Source organism: Suricata suricatta, chromosome 4, assembly GCF_006229205.1.
Source record: "Suricata suricatta isolate VVHF042 chromosome 4, meerkat_22Aug2017_6uvM2_HiC, whole genome shotgun sequence".
Lineage (NCBI taxonomy): Eukaryota > Metazoa > Chordata > Mammalia > Carnivora > Herpestidae > Suricata > Suricata suricatta.
In genome coordinates this window covers 74,239,259-74,252,091 of record NC_043703.1, presented here as the reverse complement: position 1 = coordinate 74,252,091, position 12,833 = coordinate 74,239,259, and the positions used below count along the sequence as shown (strand labels likewise).

At 47.2% G+C, this 12,833-nt stretch overlaps 1 protein-coding gene across 5 annotated transcripts in view; it reads right to left on the bottom strand.

Annotated features, from left to right (window-relative positions):
* SPATA13 (spermatogenesis associated 13) overlaps positions 1-8,674 on the bottom strand; it is an 84,543-nt gene extending 75,869 nt beyond the window's left edge. For all 5 annotated transcript variants that reach the window (XM_029936947.1, XM_029936944.1, XM_029936945.1 and 2 more), the window contains exon 1: positions 7,038-8,674. In XM_029936947.1, coding sequence (XP_029792807.1) covers positions 7,038-8,591 — 1,554 coding nt within the window. In that variant the 5' untranslated portion in view covers positions 8,592-8,674. The remainder of the gene's footprint in view (positions 1-7,037) is intronic.
* Between the last annotated feature and the right edge of the window lie 4,159 nt (positions 8,675-12,833).

Below are 12,833 nucleotides of genomic sequence, written 5' to 3'. Positions count from 1 at the left end.
TCTCTCTTGGGTAAATCCCCAGCAATGCTATTGCTGGGTCATAAGGGAGTTCTATGGATAGTTTTTTGAGGAACCTCCACACTGTTTTCCAGAGCGGCTGCACCAGTTTACATTCCCACCAACAGTGTAGGAGAGCACCTGACTGTTTCAATGCAGTGTTCAGAAAGGTATGATCTATAGACCCAAAAAGTAGATCCAGTGCAGGGACAGAACAGGGAATGCCTACAAATGGACGTGAGGTCTCCGTCAGGGGTGATGGGGTAATGGAAATGTTCTAAAACTAGACAGAGGTGATGTGATGCACAACTCCATAAATTTACTACAAATCACTGAACTGTCCACTTTAAAAAAAATATTGAGACAGCATGCAGATCGGTCATTGTCTAGGCCTTTACTGGGAGCAGGAATTGACTGCACAGGGCACAGGGGCCCTTTCTGGGGTAATGGAATTGTTCTATAGCTTGACTGTGGCAAGCCCTGCGCAACTCCATCAATTTCCTGAAACTCATTAAGCTGTATACTCGTAATTGGTGAGTTTTGTGTTATACTCCTAAGAAGTCTTGGGGGGCTTTCTAGGGTCATTACACTTACTTCCATAGGTGCATTCCTGATTCTAGGAATGCTGCTGTGAAAGAGCTGTGGATAATTGCTAATCTCCAGAAGAAATGCTTAAATCTCAACTAGCTGTCAGAGTAAGCCAAACAGTCATGCCTATAAGTAATCTGCAAAGAGCCAAAATTAGGTGAGGTGTCTCTATCTCTGATGAAGTCACACCTGTCACACCCAGAACAGACTTTCGCCCCTATCATTGTGCGTTAAGTACCATCATCATCAAAGCCCACAACTTGTAATTCACATTGCAAACAAGCCTCACTTCAGTCCTTGCTCACCTACTGAATTAGCCTAGTACCGAAAGTCGGAGGGAAGCTTTACTGAAGTGACACTGTACCCTGCGGTTCCACAAACTACCCTCCTTTTTCTGAGGCAAGAACAAAAATGCAAGTAGTGGATCTGGGGTGAGGGCCGCCCCAGTGGGTAGTAGGCAAGCTGGACTCTGCACCTGCAGACATTGGAGAACACCGTGAGCGGCATGCCAGGGTGGGCTGAAACCTCACGGGATAACAGTGTGTGAACTACAAAATCTCCCAGTTAAGTTGTATTTATTGTTGGCTTTCAACAATTTTGAAGCTACAAATCCCCGAGGAAGAAAAGGGTAAAATCCTAAAACACTGGAGTGCTAGAGTAAACTGAGGCTTAGAAAAGGAAAGCAATTTTCCACCAGGAGCCTGCACGTTAGTGGGAGGGCTATGATAATAATCTAAATTTGGCTCCGGTCCATTGTTTTCGTGGCTCGATCACTGATTCCAACACTAGAGCATCCTCCGAATCGCTCATCATCTTGGACTTCTCTCTCCCCCAAAACACTGAAATGATGGTTAAAAATACAAACTGTGAAATCATTCTGATCTGCAAACTCTCCTCTCCATGACCACGGTTTTAGTACGGATCGCATCACCTCTGGACTAGACAACGGAGGGCTGTTCTCTCCGGGGACAGCCCCCATGCCCATCCTTCCTTACGTAGCTCAGCCCCGTCTGTGACTTCTGGTAAACATGTCTGTGGCTCCTGGTAAACACGGCTCTGGCTTTCTGCTACTTGCAGGGCAAAGTCCAAACTCCAAGCCAGGGTTTTCCTAACGTGGTACAGACCTATCTTTGCAATCTTATCTCCCACTTCTCCACCCAACCACCCTGTACAAAAGTTATGGTGCACAACGTGCAGTTCCCTTCACAGCGCAGATTATCATTTTTGGGGACACATATGCAAAGCTCACTGCAGAGTTCTCTACCTGCATCACCTCATTTTGTCTTTACAACAACCCTATGTGATAGGCAGGTACCCTCGCTACCCCCAGTATATAGGGGAGGAAGACAAGGCTTAGATAACTCCTCTGGCTGACTTTCTCCCTAGGTCTACAGTATCTGTCCCCTCTTCCACTTGGCTTAGAAGGCCCTGCAGCCCCTCAACTGCTGCCCCCTGCATCTTTTTCAAGACCCCACTGAATTGTCTTATTAACCAGAGTTAATAATTCTGTCTTTGGTGCTTTCATAGTACTTTGTATGTTCCTCACTGGAAACATTTACACTACATCATAATTATTTGTATCCATTCCAATCTACCAATTAGAATATGAATCTATAAGAACAAGAATAGCTTTTTTCTTTTACTCTTTCTTTCCCGTGTTTGTCATATATAGCAGGTATGTAAATACTGAATGACAAGGAACATTAGTCCTTATAAGGCATTATTTCATTCACTCCTTTTCTTTCCTTATATATTCTATGTCCATCCCATAGTTTAGAGTCCTATGACCTCTGAGCTCTCTTTGGCAATAAATTCCTGACAGCTTTCTCCCTGGTCACTTTTCTTTCCAATTCTCTTCTTTACCAAAGGTGGGTTAACTTCCTCCAAACACAGTTCCGAACCTGGCTCTTCTCGGTTCAAAAATATCCTTGACTCTGGTGCTTACCAAATAATGTATAGATTCTTTGCTCTAAATTCAAGAGTGTCCATGATTGGGCTTAACGATTTCATCCAAACTTGGATCATTCTCCTACACCAAAGAGAATTATGTTACTTCCTGTTTTCTCAAATCACCTAAAATCCCTTCACATTTGACCACTGAAACTAAATGTACAGACATTTCACTTTCTTCAAATCAGATGCAGTCACCCTTATTTAGCTTTCCTTGATTTGATACATACATAAAAACTACAACTTTTCTGAAGTCCCACAGTCTATGGTTTTGCCTTTTCCGTGGGTTTTAACCTACATAGTTCTACTGTGATTTTGAAATATCTTAGCTCATTTATAATGTCCCCAACATCCTTACAGAGCCACATCTGAATGTCTTACACCTGGTCAGTGCTCACCAAGTTCACTCTGGTGCAGTACTGAATCAACTTCTAAACGTTAGGTCACCCTGGAACCTAACTAAAACAAACTGGACCTAACCAAACTCTCATGCTTTAAAAAAAAAAGTTAATGTGAAATCAAACTAATTGAACATCTTCATGGTCCTCCCTAAGACTAGAACATAGGAGCGTATCAAAAACCAGGGGAAAATCTGACCTTCATTGGCCCATACCTCAAGAAGTCAGGTCCATCTAGGATGGAAAACTCATCCAAGTGGATGGTAATCATCACACAGTGACGTGCAGTGTTCAACACTGGGCGAAGCGCTTACTAGGCCTAATGCCCCTGGTTCCCACCAACAGCCAAGGCAGAGGAGCCATCCCACATTCTACCCTTGGAAGCTCAAAACTTGGCTCCATCCATGGTGGTATCTGGAACGGCAGAGCCGGGACTCACACCAAATTAAAAACATCGACGGAAAGATGAATGCTCCCGAATCAAATACATCGTAAGATATATTTCCATCATTGAAAAGAGCTCCATCTATGTCATATTTCAACACTGCCAACACCCTTCTGTATCTATCCTGCACAACTAAGGACAGGGTCCCTTTCCTAGTGAGCTATTTCAGCCAATGGAATTATCCTGTGACTTGGTAGGAAAACCAGCAAAAACATCCTAAATTCCTGCACCTGTGCCTTTATCAGCAATCAGGTAGCACTGCCCACAACTATAAATGCTACCCTGTATTTCTGGACCAAGTAACAATTCTAGGGCGTCCTTCGATGTTAGTCTTACAACGAAACTTGCCACTAGGTGGCAGAAGTATAAAGACAACCCGGTGGTTTCTCTACAGTACTGCAAAAAGAGAAGCAGCCTGACATTTTCCCACCCCTTTTCCACAGTAACACAAAATCCTGTGAAACTGGTAACAGTTTTTCAAAGATTATTTAGTCACTTTGAGAGCAGCATGTTATACATAAATGGTTCTAAATTAAACTAGTCTCCCTTATTGAAAACTGCATTATAATATTTTAAAGATAAATATACACAGATTTCAACCTTTAACACGTTTTTAATGTTTATTTTTGAGACAGACAGAGAGAGAGAAAGAGCAGGAGTGGCGGAGTGGCAGAAAAAAGAGGGAGACACAGGATCTGAAGCAGGCACCAGGCTCTAAGCTGTCAACACAGAGCCTGACGTGGGGCTCGAACTCATGAACCATGAGGCCATGACCTCAGCTGAAGTCAGATGCTTAACCGACGGAGCCACCCAGGCACCCCTCGACCTTTATTATATTCAATACTAACCACAGCTTCAACTAGCTTTGAGCATATGAGTAGAACCCTACTGTCACTGAATTAAATAAAAAATAACACACTGTATGTTAAATAAAACATTGAGACTGAAATTTAATTTTGTGTAATGCTATACCAGATAGAGAACAAGTGCTTTTAAATCACCATGGCAGGAATTCCTGCACTTTGCAAGGTTTTGTTGTTGTTATTCATCCAATTGTTTTCTTTGTTTCATTTTGTTTGTATTTTGTTTCTAAATGTCAAAATATAAGAGAAAGTTTTCAGGTTGTATTTTACAGACACTTCTCTGCAAGTAACCTAGAAGATTACCAATATGTAAAATGCAAATTGGGCAAAATCATCATTATATTTTTCTTGATGACATTTACTTTAAAAACACAGGAGGAGGGGCGCCTAGATGGCTCAGTCAGTTAAATGTCTGACTTCTGCTCAGGTCATGATCTTGGAGTTCATGAGTTCGAGCCCCACATTGGGCTCTGTGCTGACAGCTCAGAGCCTGGAGCCTGCTACAGATTCTGTGTCTCCCTCTCTCTCTGCCCCTCCCCAGCTCATGCTCTCTCTCCCAAAAATAAACATTCACACGTACACATAAACACACACACACATACACACACACAAGGAAGCCAGATATGCTCTATAAGAAGTTTGAGGAAATAAATCCTACTTAAAATGTGATAAATATCTTGGGACACCTGGGTGACTCAGTCGGTTAAGCACCTGACTTTGGCTTAGATCATAATCTTGAGCCCCACACTGGGCTCTGGGCTGACAGCTCGGGGCTTTGAGCCTGCTTCAGATTCTGTCTCCCCCTTGTGCTGCCCCTCCCCCACTGTGCTCTCTGTCTCTCTCTCTCTCAAAAATAAACTTCTTTTTTAAAAAGATTTTTTTAATGTGATAAACATCTTGAGACAAATTTTCTGAACTACCTATCCACATGTGTGCACTTTTGATAACTCACAACTCTGCATTTTTGATAACTTGTGCCCTGCTTTGTATCTTTGGTACAATTTCTTTGTGGGTGGAAATTAAATTATATATTATTAAACTATTAACTATGTATAATTAAATTATATTTAGCAAACATATGGGTAAACTATATAATGATCAAAATGACTCTGAAAAGTTAGAAACTACCTCTTGCATATGTTTATTTAATATGCACCCAGGAAAAAATATTTTAATGATGATTTTTACTAATTTTATTAAACAGAAAATAAAAGCCCCACCTTTCACATAAAGAACCCTCCAGAACTATGCAAGCCTTTTATTTTGGAGTGGGGGTCTGAGGGTGAGGGCTTCTCCAGGAGAGACAAAGGGTGGCTCTAAACCATCCGTGGGCCTGGGTGGGTGTGAATTACACACACAATGATAATTACATCTTGTCATCCAGCCAAGAAGTCAAGCCTGCTTTGGGCTTTGGCCAATTACGTAGAGCAGAGCCGGCAGAACCAAACTCCTTTCCAAGGCCAGCGACTCCTCTGGTGCCCTTACCACTGTTCCACAAGGCTTCTTTGGAAATAATGCAAATGAGCAAATGGTCCTCAATATCTAAGACCTCTAGAAGACACAGTGGTCTGGAGGTGTCCGCACAAACTCAGATCTGCAAAGCCTCACTCCTCTGGCTGCCAAGTTTGCAAAAAGCTGCTGTGTTATCCCTCATCTACAGACATTAGGACAAAACTGAGGTCCTCTTTGGGCATCAGTGGGAAGGAACCGTTGCTAGGGCATTATTTTCCATGGCAAACACCAACTTATGCCTGTAAGACAGTCTAGAAATATACGTGAAGAATAACTTGCAATATAGACACATGGATGCATTTCCTCATCCTGTAGCTCTGTAAGGCATGGGATGCGTTTATGAATAAGTGAAAATTACACAGGAAGGTGAAGCTGTCTAGATGCTTGATGGGCTATGAAAAGAACACTGCTCCTGTGGCCTTGACAGTTATTAGTTGATTGAATTCATGAGATGCTTATGTTCTGCTCTAAAAATAAGTAAAATAACCATCATAAAAATGTCTCCAGGGATGACAGGTATCAAACTGAACATTTCTAATTCATTCCTAGGAAATGAAAGAGATTTAGAACATATAATGGTGTCTTAACATGAAGAATCTCATTTATATGTACTCTGTTGGGAAGGATACAGAAACAATTTAAAATACAAAGAGAAGGTGGGGCACCTGGGTGGCTCAGTCCGTTAAGTGTCTGTCCGCTCAGGTCAGGATCTCAAGGTTGGTGGGTTCCAGCCCTGCGTAGGATTCTGTGCTGTCAGCCCAGAGCCTGGAGCCTGCTTCAGATTCTGTGTCTCCCTCTCTCTGCCCCTCCCCTGCTCATTCTGTTTCTCCCTTTAAAAAAATTTTTTTAAATATAGAGAACGCTATGGGAAATAAAAACTGTTTTAAAAATCAAATTTTTGAGAGTCCCTATTAGCTGTGTAGAGTGGAAGAGAGGTCTCTATCAACTACCCACCCTCCCCGAATCTAGCATGTGCTTGGTGCTCAACAGATAGCTTTTGAACAAATGGTGTGACAAGTGTCATCTCAAGGAGTTTCATAATAGAGTAGCGGCTTATTACAAGAGAGACAAAGATGTGAACACGGCACCTTGACAGGAACAATCTGGATGGCAGTGCTATCAGCACAGGGCCGCCCGCTTCTACGGCGGGTGAAGGAAGGAGGGTAAACGCGGGCGGAAATATGTCAGCACACAGGCCACCTCCAGGACACATGAAGCATGATGCCGTGACAGGTACCCCACACACGGCCGGTCACCTCCCAGAGGTCCCTGCTCAGCCCTTACCTCCTCCCCGCTTTCTTCCGGACCCGACACCAGATGGGGGCTCAGTGGAGGCTGGCTGCTGGCGCCGCTGTCGTCGCCGCCCTTGTCACACTCGGCAGGTGCCGAACCCTGGGAGGACATGGGTCCCTCCGCCCTTTCTTCGCTGTCCACCGAACTCAGGGACAGCGCACTGAGGCTGCTGGGACATGTGGCATTTCCCGCGCCGGGGCTCTGCGGGCTGGGAGGCTTCGGCGTCGTTGGCCTCAGCGGGGTGAGCGGCTGCTCGGGCTCGAAGGTAAACCGGCCGCCCGCGGGGCGTCCGTCCGCATCCCGGGTGTCGGGGCTCGCGGAGGGAGCGCCAGCGCTGGGGCCCGCACTCTCCGCTGTCTCCAGAGGCAGCGGCTCCAGGGGCAGCACGGCGGCATCCGCGTCCACGTCCACCAATCCTGGGGCGGCGGGCACGCCTGCGCACCTCCGCCACTCGCGCTCGGCGCTGCCGGACATGCGGCGTGAGTAGGCGTCGTGCAGCCGGCTGTGTACCTGCAGCCGGCTACTCGTGTCGCCCTGTGGGGACGCCGCGCTCCGGGGGCTCTCTCTCCTCCAGGCGGCGTCTGCGGCACCGCTCATGAACCTCAGGACCCTGTCCCACTCCTTGGCCCGCAGGGGGCTCTTCCAGCGTTTCGTCCGCCTCTCGGAGCCGCCCCCACCGAACTTGTCCGAGTCCGCAGAGGAGCTGCTGAACGTCCTGCGCGGCGCGGGCTTCTCGGGCGCCCCCTTGAGGTCCGCGAGATTCGAGGTGGACTTCCGTTTGAAGGAGCTCTTCTTCAGAAAGTTCAAGTTGTCGGTGCTCTTGCTCTTTCGGTAGATGATGCCGTTGCTCTCGGCGTCTTTCACCAGAATTTCACACAGCGCGGGCTCCTGCGAGGAGGGGGCTGGGGACCGGGCGTGGCGCTGGGGCCCCTGGTGCTTCTCGCAGTCCAGGAAACTGATGCGGCCCAGGCCGTAGGCGCGGCGGATGCTGCGGGACCGATGGGTGCTCCTCTGGAAGGCGTCGTCCGCCTCGTCGGGGTCAGAGCAGTCGGACGCGCCCCCCGGCCCCGCCCTGGCCGGCTCGCCCGCGGGGCCCGAGGAGGTGCCCCTGCCGCCTGGCATTTCGGCCGCCGCGCCATTCGGGATTTGTCTCCGCGGGTCGCGTTCGGGGGCATCCTCCTTGGCCGCTTCTGACCCCTCCCGGCTCTGAATTCCTTGAAGGACGGAGGACTTGAGCTTCTTAAAAGATCCCATTTTCCGAAAGGAGGCAAGGGCGTTCCAGGTAGAGGAACGGCCCGTCAGGACCACGGAGCGGGGCCTCTCAGTGTGGGCGCTGGTCCGCTTCCGACCCGCAGAGAAGAGGCGGACGAGCCCGGCCGGGCTGAGTCTGGCCTCGGCCGCGTCCGCTTCCCCGTGGGGGCTGCTGCCGCTGCTGCAGCCTCCGTTCTGACACGCCGGGGACGTCACCATTCCGGGGTCTTTGGAATCCGAGGCCGAACAGGGGATAGCGGCAAGTTGGCCGTGGCCGTTCTGGGCCATTGTCATGGTCTCGGGGCGGCGAGCCCGTGGCCACAGGGCAGCAGGGTTCAAACCCACATACACTTCTGTGTCCACGGGCCCCAGGCGCAGACCTTCATCTCCGAGGCTGCCGGTGGCCCGGCTTTTGCACCTGCCGTGTGCATCAGGCTCCTCGGTTGGGGCCAGGGCCTGCAGTGGAAAACAAAGTAGGGATTTAGTCATTTAACCCCCGCAGAAGAACCTCTCTGAATGGCAGCTTCTTATTCAACTAACTGCCGGTACAGAAAAAACACGTCTCATGACAGGGCTGATCAGATCAAAACTATTTTATTTTTTAAATTTTTTAATGTTTTTTATTTATTTTTCAGAGACAGAGACAACGCGAGCAGGGGAGGGGCAGAGAGAGAGGGAAATACAGAATCTGAAGCAGGCTGCAAGCTCTGAGTTGTTGAAACATAGAGTCCATCACAGGACTTGAACTCACAAACTGCAAGATCATGACCTGAGCCGAAGCCTGATGCCTAACTGGCTGAGTCACCCTGATGCCCCTGTCAACAGGCTGAGCAATGGAGGGAGATAAGGATATTACTTAAATATTAGGAATTCAGACACAAAAATTCAAACTAATGTTGCACCTTCTTTCTTTTTCTTATAAAATGCACCACACCCCTGCAGTCCATGCTCTCTCCCCCAAGTGAAGATGCTGCTCCCTACCCCTTTGCCCATCAGGCCACACCCTCCTCAGCCTTGGTGGGCCATCTTAAATGTCACAGCCACCCCCTCGCCAACTAATTAGTCAATGACAAAAGTAGGAAAGACTGCGAGAGTCACCATAAAAGGCTACCACTCGCTAAGTGTTTACTACATGTCAGGCCCTGTGCTAAGTGCTTTTGAATAGACATGCCACTGAGAACTCATATAAACCTGTAAGATCAACAGAATAATTCCCATTTTGCAGATAATCAAGTGCACATTTGGGCACAGGGTGCCAGGGGGTCCTGCAGCTGTCCCTTCCAAAGCCTATGCTCACCTCCACTCCTTCACACTACTGAACAGAGAGGCAGAGCTGGGCAATGAACCCTTATCTTGGTGCCTGACACCATGTTCAGTGCCTCATGACATAACTCCAACTCAAGTGAAACCCCAGAAGTCCAAACACCAGTGAAGGCCACTACTCTGCAGGCCATAGTAAAGGCAGAAAAAGAAAAGGATAATGTTGCATAAAAACCTTAAGGTTAAATCCCAACTTAGCTTAGTCCTCTCAAGTGCAGAAAAAAATGTGACCTCCTGCAAAGAGGTCTCATCTGATTCTACTCTCCAAATTCTCTCATGGGTTCATTTGTATTGGCCCCTACGTGGTGCCACCTGAGGGATTCCCAGGGAGACTCAGAGTTCAGAGGCCGATTCCATCTGGGACCAAGGAGGCTGCACAGACTGATGTAGCCTGGGGCCTTCATGTCCAGTTACTCAACTCTATTACTCAGAAGCCTAATGGGACTACCACACGCCCTCCGCAGTTTAATGTTCTAGTGGTGAGATAGGGAGCCTGAAGAGCTGTGGGCTGCATCTGAATGAGCCATTCATGAAGCAGAAACCTGAATCATCCCAGCATTGAGGCTGGATGTGAAATCTAGAAACAGTTGCAAAATGAGTCTACCACTGAGTATCTCCTGTCCACCCTCACCTATTCGGAGAGGACTGTAGTTGTTTCAGCTTCTCAGTCTTGAAACGAAGCGGATGGTTTACGTAAATACCCCGTCTGGTCATGGGCCCTGGCTGATGGCATGTTATGTAATAGTAATGGCCTTGTTATCTTCACTGGATACAGAGGAGCAGATGTGGTCCTTCTCTTGCAATCTGGCTGGACAGAGACACCTTACAGACACAACTAGAGGGCATTATGAGACCCTTTACAAAGAAGGATGAAAATGTGTCAGGCTGCCCCTGAAGTCTCAAGGGGTGCGGGCAGTGCTTGGTTTTAATGTTGTGTCAGTTTGAGAATGTTCTATGACACGCATGGGGGCAGGCCTGGGTTTTAAACTCTACTGTCACACGAATCTTAAAGTCATTTGATGGCCCTGTGGTTTGGGGCCATCCATTGAAGAGCAGGTACCAACATCTATGTCTATAGTAAATCAACCACTTCACTCACGCACTTCTGCTGGATACAAGGATACGTGTGGGCCCCATGGTAAATGCAGAACAGTGACAAGGTGATAACCCTATCTAGACGGGAACTTGGCAGGAACAAAGGAAGATCCAGGAACCAATTCTGATTGGGAGACAATGAATTCGGGTGACCAGTTGGCCCAGGGTGAGGTATTTTCCAGGACATGGTACTCTCAGGGCTGAAACCGGAGAAGTTCTCGGCAGACTGGATGTGTGGTCACCCCACATTAAGTAGACCAGTAGTATAATTGGAAGGATGGCTCAGTGTCATGTAGTGATAGAAATTAAGGTGATAACAGGTTGAGAAAAGACCACATCCCTTTAGTTGAACACTTTGAGACTGTCTACATGTGACATCATCTTTGGGAATCCCTTCCTGATTCTCTTAAAATTAATGCCCCTTGCTGTGGGTGATGGGCATCTCACCACATTGCTTTACTAAGACATTCAGAATGATGGGTTTACATGGCTGCCTTCAGAAAGACTATGAACTCTTTGAGAATAAGAAGTGTGCAACATATAAATTATTTACGTTTATCTTGATGTAATGTTGTATCTATTATCCTGCTTTGTCGATGCCTGTGTCAACCTAACAATTCATCAATCCCACCTATCTTTCCAATGTGAAGACGTTTAAATTTTCACAACACTAAAAAGTCTAAGTATTTACTTAAATCTTAAGTTTTAAGATACAGACCTAGTAAAATACATGCACATTGGAGTTTCTAATGGGGATAACATGCTTCTTAAAAGACCAGTGACTTACTCTTTCGTTCATGCAGCTGAACAATGTGATTGTTGTGTGCTGCTTGGAATGAAACTGAAAATCACGGAAAAAGGCTTTTCCTGGAATTTCCGAGAAACATACCAAGTAGTATTATTTAGAACTAATACTTTGACCTCTGTTAGCTAACAAGGGTTGCGATTCAATCACTGGTTTTGTAGTAAGTCTTGCAAATTGTGGGAGCTCTGCCAGAGAGATTTATGAACAGAGTACAAGGAAGAAGTTTAGATGGATGGATTGTGAAATCCACTGTCTCCGAGCTGGATTCTGGGGTGTATGAACTTTAGAATAGAACATTTCTTTTCACTCGTAATGAGAATTCTCTGAAAACAACTATGACCAGTAATTTTTAAATACAAATTTAGATACCAGCTTAAATGTACACACAGTTTGTAATCGGTTCGTGTAAGTTACAGAAAATGGGACATTGGGGGAAAATAATATTGAAATCTGAAAGCCTCAATATGTCCATCCCAGCGCAGAAGATTGCCTCTGGGAACATCTAAATGCTATCTGTAAAGATTGGGACACTTGGGACCCAGTGGGTCTGAGAGATGTGCCCCTTGTCAGGCACAGGTGAAGGCACAGTGGACTATGAATCAGAGGGACCAGGTTTGGGCCCAGCACAGCCACATACTGGCCATACCTGGCGGGGATCCTACAGCTTGTCCTTTCTCTCCAGATCTCACTGGTCACCAAGTTTAAGAGCTTGTGGACCACATCTCGACAATCCATGCTCAGCATGGCTACCACAGTCTTATTTATTTCCAGCCTTTAGTGCCTTCCACCTGGACACCTACATTAGTGTCCTGAAAATTCTCCAGTCTTCCCATCTGATTCCCCTCGAAGCTGGCCTGCATCCTTCCCAAAGCACTGCAAACGGAGTCATGCCACTTCATCTAGTGGCCCTGGCTGCTTCCTCTGAACCTTGAGAAGGTGTCAGGTCTCAGCCTAGCACACAATCCCTTTCACTGGAGCCACGCTGAATTATTTACAGTGAGGTTTTCTCTTACTGCTGTGCTTTGAGTTGTTTCCTTGTTTGCTCTGATTTCCTCCAGCTACCTCTGTCTCTTTGTACTGAATGGAAGCACAACTCCCAGGCTCCTTGGACAAAGGGCTTCTGGCCAAGCTGGCCAAGGGTGGGGGACAATGCATGCAGGAGGGAGGCGACCCCAGGGCATTTCTCTCAGAGTGGACTACAGAAGCCACTTGTCTCCTCCAGCTCCAGGTTCTGCAGGCCAGCTCCTCCCTCCCAGGTCCCAACTCCCACCAGGTGGCACCAGTGCCTCTCCCCTCCTGCCTGGAGCCTCTGGAGG